We start from the raw sequence: 18,479 nt of genomic DNA, 5'->3' as shown, positions 1-18,479 counted from the left end.
CGCCCTACAGAATCCTTGAGCAAAATAAAACCCATGGTGGTTGTATTTCACCAGATTGGGGTCATTTGATATGCAGAAGGAAATGTATCCTTGTTTATTCATTCGGGTTGATTCCAACCTTTTGTTAATACAAATGAAGCTGCAATGAATAACTTTGTGCATAGTTTGTGTATATTTAGATTCCTAGAAATGAGGATTACTGTGTCAAAGGGTAAAATGCATACACAATTTTGTTAGCTATTGCCAAATTCCTCTCTAAACAACTTTCTTTGTGCTTACAATATATTTGTACATGTATAATTTCCCTCTCCAACATACCTACAGAGAAATACGTAGAGAAAAATGCACTAATAGAGGTACAGCTTGACAAATTCTTGGTGAAGCTAAACAGATGCGTGTAATCCTCACCCAGGTCAAGAAACAAACATTCCTGGCCCCCTAAAAGCTGCCCTAGTCCCCCTTCCCAGCAGATACTCCCTTCCATGGTATCCAGTTTCCTTTTGGTGTTTCCAGTTAGAGGCTAATACATTTTATGCTCTTTGGCATTAATTACAGCCATCAAAACCTGTTACACAGATGTCAGCTTTGTTAGATCCTCCTCTACGGTTCTGCTATTCTGTTGGGTTGTTGTTCTTAAACTAGGTTCCCGTGGAACCCTGGGGTCCTTTCTCAAATGACAGGAAAAAGAACAAATGCATGGATTGGTTCTTCTACATGCAAACATTTCCCTAAAACATTTGGGGTTCATTCCCACTTGTCTGCTACCTAGTGTTAACAATGACAGATGTTCAAGAAACAGGGGGAAACCCAGAAATGCCATGAGCTGCACTGAGAGTAAAAGTGGCCATCCTCTGTGGAGAAGTCATTTGCACTGGGACAGGACTTTTATGTACGTGTGTGCTAAGTTGCTTCACTCGTGTACGACTCTGACACCCCATGGACTGTAGCCCTCCAGGCTCCTCTATCCATTGGATTCTCCAGGCAAGAATACTGGAGTGGGTTGCCACGCCCACCTCCAGGGGATCTTCCCGACCCAGGGATTGAACCCACGTCTCTTATGTCTCCTGCATTGGCAGACGGGTTCTTTACCACTAGCGCCACCTGGGAAGCCCTTTTGTAGATTTTCTCTCATCTTCAAAAGTCTTGGCGAAATAGGTACTGTGATCACTCTTTCACGGGGAGGGAAAACCCAAGCTCTGAGGGGGGAAGTACCTTGGTCAAGGTTCCTTGCTCACATTGGAAGATGGGAGAGGCTGGAGGCTCTGGTCTCCCTGACAGCCCTGGCTTCCTTTGATTTAGACTGCATCTTCCTGTCTTCTCTGTCTGGCACCCAAGGCTCTACCTACCTCTGCCTCTGTCAGAGTTCCAGCCTCTTCCTTCCCTTCCTGAATATTCTGAAGCTTTCCCCTGAACCAGCCCCTGGGCCTTTGCACGTGCTGTTCTCTCTGCCTGGAACCCTTTCTCCTCTTTCACCTAACTTCTGCTTGTCCTTCAAGGATGCCTTCCCTAAGTTGCCACGCTTGCTCCAATAGCACCATGTAGTTCACCTATCCCAGTCACTGTGCTGTTTTTGCTGTTTGGTTACTGTGTTTCTGTGTCCTCCCACCCACCCTAGACTGTAGACACTTTGGAGCAGGTGTGTCTGTCTTGTTCATGGCTGTGTTGGCATTGCCTAGTTGTTGGCACACAGCTGGTATTTCAGTAAGCATTTGTTGAGGGAAGGAACCATCTTACTTGAGTTTCACAACAACTCTGTGAAGCTAGCAGGGTTGGGCTGTTCACTGTCATTCTATGGACGAGGAGAGTGAGGCCCAGCGAGGGAAGGGATCCAGTCCCCTGTGACTTGTGACCAGCCAGGCCTGGGTGACCGTGGTCCTGACACCTCTCTCAGACAGAGAGGAAGGGCCTCAGCTATCCAGGGGGCTTCCCAGCCTCCCATAGCCCTCCCCTGCTCTCCAGATTAGAATTGGCAAGTGTGACCTGTCTCTGCCTCTCCCCTGCCCAGGATGTGGTGGGCAGGGGGAAATCGGGGAGGGGGCAAGGGGATGGGGAGAAGGCCAAGGAAATTGACAAGGAAAAAACTAAGTCCTACTTGCAGAAGAGCCTGAGGTGGCGGGGCTGTGGTCATGTGTTCCGAGGCCAGGGCAAGGGAGTCAGGAAGTCAGAAGCAGGAAGGAAACTCGCATCCCTGCCCCAGGGGGATCCAGCGGCGTCAGTGGGCCTTTGTCTTCCTATGTGTTTCAAGCACTGGCCAGCTTGAACTCAGAAATTGCTTATGTATATATTTATTTTCCTTTAACCTTGGTCTCAGGGTGAACACACTCTGGAGCAGGTCATTTGTGTCCAAAACTGTCTCCTCACTGTGTGACTTTGGTCAAATGTCTTGGCTTCTCTGGGCCTCAATTTCCCCATCTGTAGAAGGGGAAGATGATAATACTACCTATCTTCCATGGTCATTACAGGGCTTCCCCAGATATTCTAAGGGAAATTCTCCATGGTATGCCTGGCATAGAGAAATAATTGGAGACAGCATCACAGAGAACTTACTATGTACAGGCCCAGTTATAGGGGTCCGCAATTTACTAAGACTTCATGGGGATTTCGGAGGCTCCAACGTGATGTTTGAAAGGGGCAGAAGTGGGACGGGGACCCAGCTCTCTGCAGAAATCAGACAGCTGAACCACTACAGAGAGAGCAGCCACTGCATGTTAGGCCCTGACTTCCATGCCACAGGGACATAAAGGTCAAGTGGAAATGGACAATTCTTCCAGGATACCCGGTGGCCATCTGGGACCCTTTCTTCAGGAAGCAGGAATGCTTCCGACTGGAAGCCTCTGAACTCCAGTGAAAGAACCCCTGGAGCAGGGGTGGAGCTGGGAAAGGGTTGAGCTGAGTGATAAAGTCCTGCGGGTAGGCTGAACTCAGGGTATTTGGGAGCCTCTGAAGGTTCTAGACAGGGGAAGTGACATGACTGTAGGCCAGGAGGGAGCACACCTAGAGACGGGTCCCTATGAGGAGGCTGCTGGGATCTTCCAGGCAAAACATGAGGCTGGGGTGAGAGGGCAGGTGCCGGAGGGGAAGCGGTGCCGGATGTCCTGCCCCTCTTCCTGCCAGCTGGGAAGTGTCACCTTTGAGTACAGCTGCCCTGGTCCCAGAGAAGGCAGCTGTGATCGAGGATGGCAGAGCCACGCACAAGACACAGACTACTCAACTCCAGACTCGCACAAAAGAGAAATATTTAACTCACTGAGTTTTAGGGTCTTTCTGCTACAGCAACTTAGCCCGAACCAGAACTCACCGTGTGACCGCAGGCAAGGCACTTTACTTCTCTGAGCCTCAATTTCCACTTTTGTAAACTGGGGGCAACAGTAGAACCTGCTAGGATTCAGAGATGATGTGTATAGAACTAAAACAGAGGAGGCATGTGGTTAAAGCCCCTTATCTCTGCACAAGCCCTGCCCACCCCCCATAACCCCCTAACTCTCATTTAGCCCAAGGGCAAGCCTTTTATTTTCTCTTCCTCCTTCTGACTCCCTTGGTGGCTCAGGGCTCAGGGCAGTGGACACAGGGCCCTCCAGGGCCCTTGACCCAGGATCTGAAAGACTTTCAGAAAGAAGTGATCCCTAGCCTGCATTTTACAGATCGGGAAACTGAGGTCCAGAGAGAGGCAGGCGTTTGCCTCAGCTGCACAGGTCCATTCAGAGTGATGCCAAATCCAGTTCTTGGTGGGCACTGGGCAAGGAGTAGATCTCTGATAAAGGTGCTGGGGGCACCTCTCCCACCCTCTCCCCAGCTCACTGGGGAGTGGCAGCACTGGCTCAGTGGCATCGCTCCTCCGCACTAACTTCTTTACAGTTCCTTGCGACCACCCCAGGGCCTTGGCACATGCTGTTCCCTCTAGTGGGAGAGCTCTTCCCACAGCTCCTCACCTGAGAGCCTGTTTCTCACTTTTCGTCCTTGACTTAAGTGACTTTCTTCAGAGTCTTTCCCTGATCATCCTGCCCAGTTGGACCCTCTGAAATCTTTTACCTGTAACTCCTATTTATTTTCTTCACTTATAATATATTAACTAATCAGTTAATTTAAATTAAAACATTTTGATTTTGGGGAGTCTTTCCCTTTAGTCTCTTAAGCACTATGATTTCTGGACTGTGGCTGCCTGTCTGTCTTGCTTGCTGCTCCCCCATCACTGAGGCAGGCTTTGGCCCGGACAAGGTCCTCAGTACATCCTTGCTATACGAATGAGTGAATGTGTGCATGAACGAATAAAATACCTGAGTGACTGTGCCAAGCCTGGACGTTCACTGCTGCCCTGAACCTGCACGACTTCCCTGTGACTAGATCACAATCTCCCCATTGTACAGATGAGGAAAGTGAGGGTCAGAGAGGTCTAACGGGGAAGGGTAGGAAAGTGTGGGATGCTAAGGCCATTGGACTTCCCTGTCCTCTGGACACATCCAACAGCAGCTCAATAGGATACGTTACACATTGATCTAATACAAGAAGTAACACATTGATGCTGGCTGTGGCCTGAATCAGACTCCTTTCTCTGAAGGGCTGCTCCATCAAAAGATGCTGATGCTGCTGTCGCCAAGGCAACACTGTTAGCTTCCAAAGCATCTTTCGTGAGAGAGGTGAAGGCCCACACGGACACTGTGGTAGTGGTTGGGGGGGGTACAGTCTGCAGAAAGGGGACAAATATCCCTTTCTACCGAAACAAACCATGCTGATGCTGGCCACTCCACTGCACCCAGGAAAGGGCCACCTCGTACCCCACCCATGGTTGCTGTCTCTAGGCTGTGCACAGTGAACTCTCTTCCCCAGTGTGGAAACTGCCTTTGCTGGAAACATGCAGAGATCTCGGGAACAATGTGTTCTCCCTGCCTGGCTCCACGGGGATTTACCAGACGCCGGTGGGAAAGACAGAATAGTCTTGGAAAACTTCCCAGAAGGTTCGTTCAGCCTTTGATATAGGTGGAGAGGACATCACTCCAGCCTTTTTGTGGTTGATGCCAAGATGCCTCCAGAGAGCTCTGGACAAGGAAGGCAACTGAAAGATGCAAGTGCACTGGAGGTGGTATTGGCTGAGCTGCTTGGATGAAACTCTTTCCCTCTCTGAGCTCTAAATTCTTCACCACTACAATGGGGAGAATGCTGGTCTGATGCAGAGAGAGGTGACAAGGCTTCTACGTGGGAACCTGCAGATGTAGGTATCCTTGCAGTTTCTGCAAGCAGTGGCTTCAGGAGACCCAGCCAAGGCCAAGGCCATGTCAGCCAGGCCCCAGGACCCTGTGCACCCAGAGTCCTTTAGCTGTTTATGTCTGCAGCTGTGCTGAGTCAGTGTTGCTGTCTTTTAGGCATCCACAGGTGCTCTGTCCTTATAGCACAGATGGGAACAGTAAAGGCTCAGAGGGCCAGGGGCGCTGCTCCAGGGGCAGAGCTGGGACTGTGAACTAGGGTCTGACACCTCTGGGCAGGACACAGCAGTGTCCTTGATAGTCTGTGACAAACCGGGGATTACCTGGAGCCCGAGGGACAGGCCTTGGGGGCACGGAGGCTAGGAGAAGGGGCAGGGATAGAGATGAGCTATGGGAATCTGCAAGAGGGAAGGAGAAAAAGTGAACCCCTGTTCTTGACTACCCAGCATCTCTGCTTCCTGAAGCAGCTCCTCATTTTCTCCAAGGCCAATCCAATGCCTTGGAGGGGACTGACCTCAGTCCCTGATTCCAGGCATGATCGTATGACCCAGGTCCGGTCAACCAGAATCACAGTGGTAAGTGCAAGGATGGTCACAGGATGAATCCTGGCTGGAAAGAATCCTGCCCTTGTTGGAATCACTGGGACAGGAGAGCTTTCTGGCTGAGGGATGTTAAGCAGGCAGAACACGAGCCTACGGTTGCTGGAGCCATCTGTCAGAAGAGAACCTGATGGAGAATGAGGTCAGCAGGAAGGATGACAGGCCTGAGAGGTGAGGAGCGACATCATTTGAGCACCTGGATCTAACCACACCTGAATCTATCACTAGGTTTCCTGTATGTGAGTCAATCCACTCCTCGGGATAAGTTTTCTGTCCCTTGCACTTGAGAATCCTGGCACAGAGAAGGAAGGAAAGTTAAAAAGGAAGGATGAACATTTTAAAGAACAGATATGTGAGGGTTACCCCAATTGGCTTCTTGGCATTTTTAGACAACTGGAGTGCAGGTAGGGATTGGAGCCTTCACCCCACCCAGAGGAGCTCTGTTCCTGGGGCTCCCAGCAGTGCCTATACACTTGCAGTAAAAAAAAAAAAAAAAATTGCTGTAGCTACAAAAATAAATCACGTACCATCCCTAGGTCCAGGAGAAGGGGTGGCATGTACTACTAGGGCTGATTTCTCCACCCCATTCACTTCTTTGGGAACTAACATTTATTAGGCACCTGCTTTCTGTTGGGCTCTGCTAAGAGGCTGAAAGACACGGTCTCATTTCCTCCTGCCCCGGCACAGTGAGGAGGGAGAATCACCATCTCCATCTCACAGACCAGATGATCGAGACCTTGAGAGGCCGGACCACCGGTTTCAAGTTCAAGAGCCGGAGCAGGTCTGTCTGACTCCAAAGTCCTGCCCAGAGCACCACGCTGCAAACAGTAAATGCTAAATAAAGGCTCGCCTAGCAAATGCTGGATAAGGTGGTGTCAGCCTTCTGGGCTGCAACCTGCCCCTAGGTACTTTTCCGTCCTGCCTGAAATGTCACCATTAGCAACCACACCCTTTGGTTTCCCTGAAGGAGAGCAGCACTAATCTGTGCTGGATTGACTCAGGGGATTGGTGGAGGTGGGAGCTGGGGCAGAGCCAGGGGGGACGAAGGTGCCCTATTTCCACCGCACAGCATCATGCAGGAGAAAATCCTTCTGAAGATAGAGGGGTGTCTGGGCGGGAGGGCAGGTTGGTCCTGGCTGGGCCCAGGTGTTGGCTGAGGACGACAGGTCTTCAGTGGCCACATCAGGATTGAGGTGGGTGACACAGTAATGGGAGTGGGTGGCAGAGTGGCCGTGGCCCCTTTCTGCTCCTGTCCTCTGAAAGAAGCTCATGAAGGGCCCCTGGTTGCCCAGACTCAGCAAAGCCCAGTCTCCATGGATAACTGCAGTGTCGCTCTGGATGAGAGAGGAGGAGACTAGGAGTTCTGGCTTGGAGGCAGGAAGGATCTGGACCCAGCGATTGGTGTCCTGCTCAAGGCAGAGTGGGCAGTCCCCAAGAGTCCCTAAACTTGAGAGCTGGCATGAGCTGGGGACACAAGAAGGGTGGAGGGCAGCCCCAGCCAGAAAACTGGCTTCCTAGGGCCAGAGAAGCCTTGGCACGCTTAGTTCTAAGACCAAAGACTTAGTTCTAGACTCTTTTTCCGTGACAGCATGTCTGTTTTAACCCAAAGCCTCCTTCCAGTTGTTTTTAGAGGCTGTCTGAAAATGTCATGGTGGCCCTCATCGCTGAAAATGGTGAGAACAGCTGGGGGTGGGGATGGGGCCTGGGGTTTAACTCATGACTTGGGAGAACCAATTTTCTCTGAGGGCATCCACAGCCCCAGGAGACGCTCTGGGATAATCAGGTCCCATTTTCAAATTAGTAAATTTGGGGAAAGCGGCCCACTCGAGCCCTTTCACGGGCGGTCACAAAGCACATGACCACATTGATGGCTCTGACAAGGCCTGCAGCTAAAAATGCCTGTCTACAGTGATTTAACCTGGTGTTTCCCTCCCTCGTTAGACCACAGGTACCTTTATTCTCACTGGAACATATTCTAGAACATTCTAGGGGTAAAGGAGTACCTCTTAGATCTCCTAGAGCTCCTGAGAAACCATGTCTGAGCTTTAGATGCTGGGGCCTAGGAGTGATGGACAGTGTGGGTGCAAATGGAGATTCCCGTTATAGGGGGACATAGCTCCTTCTGTCTCAGAAAGTTTAAGGATGTTCAAGGACGTGAGAAAGCTTAGAACAAGAGATGGCCTACCCAACAACCCGGGGACAGAATCTGGGCCTCCACCTGGGCTGTTTCCTCCTGTAAATACCTTCCCACCTGCCTGAGATTCCACCACTAGCTGCGTATTCCTTTGCAGAGCCCAGTTAAATCTGTTCTCCGCTATGCAGTATCTCATTCAGAATACTGCACACCCTCAGGCAGGCAGAAGGGCCCTGCAGGAAGCAGGCGGGAAGAGGAAAAAGGGACACTGAAGAGGCAGGAACCCCCAAATGTCCACCATTTCACAACTCGAGGGGAAAAGGGCAGGAGGTGACTCTTCTGGACTCCTGGGGCAAGGAGGGCTGGCTCAGGGGACCCCCAGGCTGTCCGGGACAAGGTCCTGGCATTGTGTCCTGTGTTTGAGTCCAGCTTGTCCAGGGGATACCATGGCCAGGTCCTCCCGTGGGACCAGCCTCCAGGCGTGGCTGTCCCTTAGAGGCCCGACGGACGCACCATCATGCGAGTGGCGCGCAGCGAGTAGCTGGGACCCTTGAAGTACTGCCAGCGGATGCCGTTGATCTTGCGCAGGTGGTGGCTGACCGGGTAGTAGATGCCGTTGAGGTTTGAGAGGCCACAGGAGTCAAACCACCACCCTGGTGGAGGCGAGAGGAAGAGGCTTTAGGGAGGTGGGGACGCAGTCAATAGGGTGAGGGCAGCCCCCATACCCCACAGATGAATCAGGGCTGTTGGCCCCTGAGAGAAGCCAGCTTGCTGAGGGTGGGGTTGGGCGGGAATGGGCGGGAGATCCCCAGACCCTCTCCTCAGCCTGGGGCCTCCAGAGGCTGGGAGCTTGGGTCTGTCTCTCTGATGTCTCTGTCTCTCTTTGCTCCCTGTGACCCTGCCTTTCTGGGTCTCTCTGCCTCTCACCCAGTTTCCATCCGTCTTTCGTGGATGAAATGTGGTCTACGTTTCTCTCTCCACCTTTCACTCTGTACCTACCCCTGTCCCCTTGCAGCGCTGTGTCCACCTCTCTGTCTGTCTGTCCTGATGTCTCTCTCATCTCCATCTGTCCCTGTCTCTGTGTCTCCGGAGGTCCCCTCCAATCTCTGTCCCTCTCATTCCATCTCTCACATCCCATCTCCTGCTCTCTGACGTCACTCCCTGCAGAAAACACTGCCTGAGTCAGAGTTGATGGGCAGCTGCCCCTCTGCCCTCCACCCAGGTCTCCCTCCTCCCGATCCTGCTTGGCCTGGAGGAGGGTTGGGGGGGAGTCTCAGATCTGGGGTTGGAGCAGATTAGGCACTTCACCCCCCTAGGGTGCACCCTGGTCCCCACCATCAGTGCTGCTCCAAGGTCTCAGCGGAGAACTGGAGGTGCCCGCTTTAGGGGGCGGTGAGACCCTGGAGGGGACCTTAAGGACTCAGTGGAAGCAGGGGAGTTTGGATGAGGTACAGCCAGGCCAGCCCGCGAGTGAGTGAGACCCTGACCTGTACCCACTTCTTGATGGCACCTGGCTGCACAAAGACCCAAGTGGGGAGGGGATGAGGGTGTTCGGCCAGGTGAGCCTGTGTGGAGGCATGGGTTCACCCCATCTTGCACCCACCTCCAGACAGCAACTGGGCACACTTGCAGAGGCAGTTGTCGTTGTCCGCGTCGAGTGTGCTGAAGTTGGTGCTCCGGAGGATCAGGCTGCTCTGGTGCCCTGCTGAGCCAGTGTACCCCCTCAGAGAAAGCCTGGAGGCCACCCGGAGGTGGTGATGGGAGAGAGGCCCAGAGTCAGGTTGGGGCTGGTTGAGGAAGGGGCTCCCCTCTGGTTGTCCTGGGAAGGGAGCCCCATCCTGGGATGCGGGGCCATCTCCCCTCCTGGATTGCCCTCCCTGCCTGCTGCCGCCAGGGACAGAGTCCCCATGTGTGCCAGGACCCTCTCAGCTGGACCTGAGTCTTGGACAGTTGTGAGAGTGATCATGATAATGATAACAGTATTAATGAGGACCATGGCTAACACTTTTTGAACATCGACTATGTGCCAGGCATTGTTTAAAGCACTTTACATGAGTTAACTCATTCTTGCTTAATCCTCACCATACCCTAAAACTCCTGTTTTACAGAAGAGGAAACAGAACTCCCGAGAGCCAAAGGAGCCTGCCCCAAGTGGCCTGACTTGGGAGCTGTGTGCCTTCCCTCCCCAGCTGACCATCCTGCATCCCCAGCCCTGTCACACCTCCTCACACTCATCCTCCGGCCCCCACTTCCAGGAAGACTTCCTTGACCACACCAGCCCACATGGATCAGGCCCCAAGGCACCCCAACACCTGTGACTTAGACCCTTGCAGCCAGCTGGGGAGGGTTTCTATTTATCAGGCTACAAGACCCTGGCAGGCACCTTGAGGCCTGTGTGGTGATTACAACCATGAGCTTTGGGGACAAAATGCCTGGATTCAAATCCCAGCTCTGCTGCTCACCAGCTGCATGCTCTTGGGAAGATTTCTTCACCTCTCAGCTTCAGCTTCTTCATTTTTTTAAAACGGTAATGATAGCATATTAACCGTCATTGTGAGGAGGTGACCTCAGCATGTGACGAGCGTGGAGCAGTGCTGGCACGCGCTAGATGCCCAGCACGTTCAGGGCTTGTTGTTATCCGTCCTGTCCTGTCCATGTGTTTCCAGCCTGGGGCGCGCGGCTGGCACAGGCTTCCACTGAGCCTGACTGAAGACAGTGCTGGGGGCTTGTAGTGGGGCAGGGGCTCCACTGACAGTCGCGGCGGGAGCCACTTTGGGGGCAATCAAGAAGGTCTTCCGGGTGGAGGCAAATGGACACCAGGTCCAGCCAGGGCAGTTCAGGGGAGCTCAGGGGAGTTCCCCAGGGCAGGGCCTGCAAGATGCCCCTAGAGGGATCCAGAGGGAAGGTGGTGCCTGGGCATGTGGCCTAGCTCAGTCCTGGTACCTCCCACCCATGGACTCTGCCTGCGGAGAGGGCAGGGCCAACTCAGGGCAGGCAGTCATGAAGCCTCAACTATGCCCTTAAATATATCACCCTGGGCTTGCATGACTGGTGTTGCAAACCCCCTTCCAAGAGGCCCACCTAGCCAGGGCCTCCCTGGGGTGGGAATAGGCTGGCCGGCCCACCTGCTCATATGGTCCCAGCTTCTTGTGACTATTGACGGCTCCCCTTAAGGGCTCAGACATGTCACTTCAAGGCCAGGCTTGGGACTCAGGCTGAGGTTGGGGGTCATGTCTAGTCTGGGGCTGCGTGAAATCGGTGTTGGACAAAGCCAAATGATCTCATGAGGTCATTCAGCAGCATCAGCCCCTTACTGGGCCCAAGTCCTCAGCCTCCCTTCCCCTCTCCTCTGGGAGCCAGCAGGGGGATCTGCAATCTCTAGGGGACCCTCAAGTCATGGGCCAGGAAACCCCACTTGACCCATTTTTCAGATACATTTTGAACATATTCATGGCCGAGGCCTGGGGAACGCAAACAAACACATGAGTCCTTGGACGTCCCCAAGCGAGATACACAAGGGGTGTGAGCCTGTGTGTCTGAGGTCGTGAGCATTTGGATATGCATCTTTGGGCCTGCGTGTGTATGTGTGCTTGTGTTTTGAGTTTGTGCAGCATTATCTATGGTGGGTCTGAGTGCGTGCTCTGAAATCTGTCTGTGGCTGGGCTTGTGCATGTGTTTATCTGCAAGGGCTTCTCTGAGGCATGTTTGCACAGGTGCCTGGTTGCGTGCCTGTGCTGGTTTGGGTAGCTATGGCACCTGTATGAGTCTCTGTGCTCTGAAGGTCCATGTATGTACCCCAGGGGTGTGGTAAGCCCCTCCGTACGAACATGTGTGTCTGTGCGTGTCCCTACGCACCTCTGTGTGTATCTTGCGCTTGTGCCGGGTCTGGGTGTGTGGGCACCTCGGGGAGGCCTGTGCCTACTTCAGTGCGTGCTGCGCCTTGTCTGGGCCTCCCTCACCCTGCTCCATGGCTACTTCTCTGCAGGCTTCTGCATGCACCCCAGCTGGGTTCCGGAGGGTCCCCATCACTGTATCTGACATATAAGGGTGCCCCTCTTGCCCACGCCCCAGCTGCTGACCGCCAGGCTTCCCCGCCTCCGGGCTTCCCTCAGAGGATCCTCCTCATCTTACCAGGCAGCTGACTCTGGACAGTTGGGGCCCAGGGACCAGCATCTGTTTCTGTCACTTTCCCCTAGCCCTTCTCTGGCAGTTTCCAAGCCCCTCTGTGTTTTCCAGGACCTTCCAAACTGTTCCTGAATGAGCAGGGCCTATTCTTTAGGATCCCAGCAGCCTTTGAAAGAGCGTGGCTTAAGTTTAAGGTTTCTATGGCCAGCTAGATGGCAACTTTTCTGTCTTTTTTTCCTCCCAGAATATCCCTGCTGCCTGGGGTGTCCTCTCTATCCTCTCTTTGCCTGGAGAATGCCTACTCTTCATAGCCATCACCTCCTCCAGGGAGCCCTCCTTGATAGCACAAGTGTCTCTATGCTCCTGTGCTGTCCCCTTAGGCAACTCCTATACTCCTGGGGGTGTGGGAAGACACACTCATCCCAAGATACACACAACACACTGGCCTGTGAAGAACTTTGAGGGGTAGAGCGCAGGTCTGATTCTTCTCCAAATGACCAAGGCCAGCCCACACTTAGCGCAGGGCAAGTGTTCAATATATTGTTGTTATTATTTTGGGGTCTGCAAAGGGTGAAGTAGATGTGGGCCCTTTGAGACCTGAGAGTAATGGGCAGGGAGCTTCTCCGGGTCTCAGATAAAAAGTCAGAGGCAGCACATCAAATTCACATAGGAGAGCACAGCAAGTGGTTCCAAATTTAACATAAATGCGAGTGTTTTTGTATAAACGGACATAAATAACTGAGATATACATAGATGTAGAGGTACTGTATTTCTGTCTTTGGATATATTGCTTATATATCTCTAACATTTACTTAACACTTACCATATGCTAGGTGTTTTCCCACAGGTTATCTCAATTATGACATGGATAGTGTGTTTTACTGAGGCTCAGAGAGGTAAGTAACTTGTTTAGGGTCATGAATCTGACAAGTGAAAGAGTCAGGGTTCAGACCCCGGGCAATCTGGCTCTAGGGCCATGTTCTTTAGCACAATGGGATATAATATTTTCCTGATATTTCTTCCCTAAGAAAAATGACAGATCATGGACTTGAGGCCACAGAAGCTGCTGCCCCAGAATTGGGTCATGGAGATGAAATGAAGTTTAACTGTTACATGTGTAGGAAAGGGAGGGACCCCCCACTTCCTGTTATGCACTTACTATGTCCCAGGCACTGGGGATGGGAACAGCAGTGAACTCGCACAGAGCAGGCCAGCAAAGTGTGTGAAGGGATGGCTTGGGAACAATAATTGTAATATAATAGTATAATATTATTTGTTGAATGCTTACCAAGTGCTGGTGTTAATGCTCCATGTGTAGTGTCTCATTCAAGCTTCACAGCACTTTGAGGTGTGTACACTTTGGGCACCCATTTCACAGATGAGACAGTAGAGGGAGCGACTTGCTCAGGATCCCTCAGGGAGATAAGGATAAAGCCAGGATTTAAGCCTTGGCTTTGGTGATCAGTGGCTTAAAGAGAGGTCAGCCGGGTGTTGTGGCTACTCACTGGTCAGCTCGAGGAGTCAGGGGGCATTCCGCTCAGCCAGCCTAGCCCAGACCTGGGGATGTTTCATTTAGCTCCAGACCTTACACTTTAGGAAAGAGCATTGGCAGATTGGGTTGAGTCCCATAAAGAGGGATGTCAGAAGCAGCCAACTGGAGGAACCAGGAAAATTTCACAGAAAGAGGGTTTGGGGGCATATCACTGAGAGGTCGTCAGAGGGGGGACGAGGCATACAGTGCAAGGGGTCAGAGTCATCAGCGATTCTTTGGAAGGAAGTGGCTTCCCATTAATGGAAGCATTCCAACATGGTTGGATGATGACTGTGACTGTGGAAGAGGTTCTAGCATCATGTGAAAAACCAGATGACATGTGAGGTCCCTTGTAGCCCAGGGGCATGAGTCTATGAATTTAATTCTGTCCTGGTTCCAAGATAGCTTATCTTTAATATCCTCGAGTTTCTCAGAGACATAACAAGATGGAGGAGAAACACAATGAGTTTTGGCAGCAAAAATGAGTTCAAAACCAGGCCCTCCTTACCTTGTAACTCTGGGCAGTTCCTACATTACTAAAGCAAGTATAGCAACACTTACCTCCGAAGGTTATGTGTGCATGTATGCTTAGTCACTCAGTCGTGTCTGACTCTCTGCGACCCCATGGACTGTAGCTAGGCTCCTCTGCCCATGAGGAGTCTCTAGGCAAGAATACTGGAGTGGGTTGCCATGCCCTCCTCCAGGGGACCTTCCTGACCCAGGGACCGAACCCAGGTCTCCTGCATTTCAAGCAGATTCTTTACCATCTGAGCCACTGGAGAAGCCCTCAAAACGTTATCAGGAGGATTAAACGGAGTTATGTGCCTGGAACATAGTAGGTGCTCAAGAAATGCTCATTTCTTTTTCTGCATGGGACCAAGAACCCAGGCTGAGGGGGATGGTGGGAGAGCTTGATGATTTTATAAGTTGCTCATATTTAAGCCCACCCTGTGGTACAGAGGTACGGAGAAGCTGACTTGACTCGCCTGAGTTCACACAGCGAGCTGGAGAGAGCGAGAACAAGCCTAGGTCTCTCACTTCCCAGCCTGGAGACCTTTCCACTTCACCTCATAGCATAGGACAGGCTGGGAACATCACCTCCCCGATTCCAGGCCTGTGAAAAATGACTGACTCGGAGTGACTGACCTTGGAAGGCCCCTTCCCGCTCCTGGCACGGCAGCGTCAGCGGCATTCTTTCCACCCCACCCAGTGGCCGGGCTGTGCTGAGTGCTAACCAGCCGCCTCCCAAGCCCATGACGCGCGCCCAGATGGGGGACAGATGGCAGGAACAGGAGACGCCCAGGGACTGACCCCTGGTGCAGACTCCGTAGCCACTAGCCCAGGGTCCCCTGCCCGCCCACCAGCCTGGGCCCCAAGCCCACCTGTAGAGCTGCCCCTCGCTGCCCAGCTGGAAGTGCGCATACTGGGCATAGGCCTCGTTGCCTTCCCAATCTTGCAGGTCCACTCGCAGAGAGTAGTTTCCCCTGCTGGTGAGCTGGTACACCACTTCATTGCCTAACCAGTGCTCTCCAGCTGGGTTGCCAAAGCCCTAGGGAAGGGGAGAATGGGGGTGGGTTGCATGCAGAGGACAGAGGCTATGCCTCTGGTTAAGGATCTGGGCTGGGCCGGGCTCTGGGGACACTCACCCAAAGCCACTTTGCTAAATGACCAAGTTCATAAAGAATAGTGTGGGCAGGCCTAAGGGTGGAGCTCCCCAACTTCTAGAGTAGAAAGACTAAGACTTTTGTAAATGTAAAAATCTGTTAAAAGCAATTGAAAGCACATTTCTATGAAGTTCAAGAACAGGCCAAAAAAAGTCTGTTGTGGTAGAAGTCAGAATAACCACTACTTTGGGGGTGTCTTGACTTGGAGGGGACACAAGGAGGTTTTCTGGGGGTGCTGGGAATGTTGCATATCTATCTTTGAATGGTGGTCACATGGGTGAATACATATTCACTGAAAAGTCACTGAATCTTACTTACACTTAGGATTTGTGCACAGAAATGCATGTATATTAAATCTCAGTTAAAAACTAACTAAAAACTTAAATCAGCTTCATACATGGTAGAGCAAACTTTGTTCAGTGACATGGCAGCCACTGCAAAATTTCAGTAACAGAAATGTAAAATGAAGAGCATTGAGGTGGAAAGTATCCCAGGGTGACAAGTATCCAACACCCTTAGCCAGGACAGTAATTCAGCACTAAGGACAGGGCATACCTAAGCCCCACTCCCCCTTTGAGTACCACTGATCAGTCTAATGGTTTATAGTCAGCACCCTTTTGTGTATTTCTGCTTCTGAGCACCCTATTTCTTTTTTCCATTTGAATGATCCTTTAAAACCCAACTGGTTCAAGAACAGTCATTGCTTAATTTGGTATTCATTTTCAAGTATTTATCAAAAGGACAGCAAGCAGACACACACAAAATAGTGTTGTTATATTTCCGTATGAGTATCTTTTTCTATTTCTTTTGCTCTTAAAAACTTTAAGAGCTTTTAAGTCAGCTTGCCAAAAATCCTTTACTCAAAATTTAATTAAAAAGTTGGAAGACAATCAGCCATTATCCCTCATCTTGTAGAATGCATGGGGTCTTTGAGCCAGCAATTCTGCATTAAAAAATCTCTCCTGCAAATGTAGTCATGTATGTGTGTTAAGACAAAGACATTCATTTAAGCAGTGCATCCAGGGGTGGGCAGCAGACGTTACTTTTTTCTGTTCCATTTTTTGGTATTCTTTAAAATTTTTCCAGCAATGTGTATCTTCTGCAAAAACTAAAATAAAATGAAAGCTAAACTTTCATTTTTAGGATATATGTCAGGACTTGCAAAAAGAAGGTTCAATTTTGGGTGTTGGAGTCCCTGACAGTAAATGTGTGCTGGCCAAACCTGTTTAAAGGGAGTTGGTTTAGGCAGGCTGATTTTTTTTTCTGAGAAGGGTTGAGGGCAAACCAGATGCCTGCCCACACCCCAAGCCCTGCCCCAGGTTTCAGGACTGACAAGATCCTCCCCAGGGCAGTAATGTTACCTGTTTGTAATCTGTCCAGTTCCGTTGGAAACTCACGTTGCCATTCTCACGACGTTGAATGAGGGTCCACCCACCTCCGCTGGTCTCCATGTCACAGAACACCTGGAGAGAATTGAAAAGGTGGGGAATTCGAAGTCCCTGGAGGTAGCCAGAAGCCAGGTCTGGGCCAGCCTGAGGGTCATCTGACTGACAGAATATCACAAAGCAAGCAGTGAGCTAGGTGGTCAAGGGCATCGCACAGATCCAGGCCCAGACCCTTCCTCTCTTCATTTGTCCACCGAAGATGCCAATACCTTCATCTTTTTGTGCCTTAGGTTTTCGTCTGCACACTGGAATTGTGAGAATTAGATGAGTCATCCATCTAAAGAACAGAACTCAGTAAACGGAGGCTTTTTATTCACTATTATTGCAGGGTTCTTTTAAGAATGAAATGCCAAGAGGTATAAAGTGCTTGATATATGGTGTAGACTCAGGAAATGTTATTACAGGGGTTCTCTGGTGGCCTAGTGGTTAGAATTCAGTGCTTTTATTATGGAGGCCTGGGTTCAATCCCTGGTTGGGGAACCATTCTGCACGCCATGCGGTCGGGACAAGATACCAAAAAAAAAAAAAATGTTATTACATTTGGTGGACAAATGTTTTTCTGAGTACTTACTAGGTAGCAGACTCCATTCAAGGCATGGAGAATGTAAATATGGATAAGACAAAGAGTTCATTCTTTTGAAGAGCTTACCATCCATTGCAATCACATCTTTCAGTTTAACTTTTGTTTACATATTATTTTTTCAGCTAGTTCAGTAGATTTCAATGTTTGATGAAGACATACTTGGTGTCTAGTCCCATACTATTAATAGACAAATCAGAGACAAATGAGAGATAAATCAACCCCCAGGGCTGGTTTGATCTGGAGGAAGCTAGCAGACTGATACAGCTAGCAGGTCTGATACAACTGGCAGACTACTGAATATGAACATCTGGGCAGCTACAAGATGAGTTCCCAAGAAAGAGTCAGGGGCAGCCCTGGAAGGCTGCCCAGGGGAAGTGGCATTGGAACAAGGCTTTGGATGTTGATATGCCTGCCAGATAGAGATGAGTGGAAATAGCATTTCCAGTGGAGGAGGGGAATAGCTGGAAGAGAGGTTCTGAGATGTTAAAGGTCTGTTCAGGAGAGAAGACAGTGGTATGTGTTGTGAGGCTAGCAGAGACTGCAGGAAGGGAAACTGAGGTCCAGAGAGGGGAACGTACTTGCTCAAGGTGAATGAGTCAAAAGTAAAGCTGAAGTTTGAGCCCAGATCTCTTACCTCCCAGGCCAGCTCTTCCCTCTCTATCAGTGTTGCCAAATTTCAGCTATTCACACTTCCCGAATTCCACCATAGCTGAATTCACTTAATTTCATATAAAATATTTACTTTAAAAGTGGTGTCTTTTTTCACTTAAGTAACTACTCAGACTGAATGCATCTTAGAAAGGATATCTTATTAGTACCATGAAAGGAAAACTAGTAACACTTGCCTTTATTCAGATAATTATAAAACTATATATAATAAAACAATATAGTGTTATAAAATTCTAGCTAGAAATTGAAGGCCTGATTTCTCTTTGTTAAAAGGGGGTTCAGCAGGTGTGTGAGAACTGTTAAAGATAATCTGAGCCATTCTTCTCGATATGCTCAGCAAGGTTGAAAGAAAACTGAAAAGGGAATATGAAGTGGAAGATGGGTTAGTTGTTCCTTAAACTCTTCCACTTCTGGGTTTGGCCCCCAAACCCTCCCTCCTGACATCCACATTTTGCCTTGACTATCCTCCCTCCACACATTTGATAACTGGTCCTCAAAGTTCAGGGTCTTCGTCAGCCCCAGTCCCTAACA

At 50.6% G+C, this 18,479-nt stretch overlaps 1 protein-coding gene across 2 annotated transcripts in view; it reads right to left on the bottom strand.

The window, feature by feature from the left end:
- Positions 1-3,302: 3,302 nt before the first annotated feature.
- Positions 3,303-18,479, bottom strand: part of ANGPT4 (angiopoietin 4) — a 47,705-nt gene continuing 32,528 nt past the window's right edge. For both annotated transcript variants that reach the window (XM_043479876.1, XM_043479875.1), the window contains 4 exons: positions 16,613-16,714; positions 14,970-15,136; positions 9,535-9,665; positions 3,303-8,584 (listed from right to left, as the gene is read on the bottom strand). In XM_043479876.1, coding sequence (XP_043335811.1) covers positions 8,424-8,584; positions 9,535-9,665; positions 14,970-15,136; positions 16,613-16,714 — 561 coding nt within the window. In that variant the 3' untranslated portion in view covers positions 3,303-8,423. The remainder of the gene's footprint in view (positions 8,585-9,534; positions 9,666-14,969; positions 15,137-16,612; positions 16,715-18,479) is intronic.

The sequence above is a fragment of the Cervus canadensis genome, chromosome 10 (genome assembly GCF_019320065.1).
Source record: "Cervus canadensis isolate Bull #8, Minnesota chromosome 10, ASM1932006v1, whole genome shotgun sequence".
NCBI classification, from domain to species: Eukaryota; Metazoa; Chordata; class Mammalia; order Artiodactyla; family Cervidae; genus Cervus; species Cervus canadensis.
This window is presented reverse-complemented; position numbering and strand designations above follow the sequence as displayed.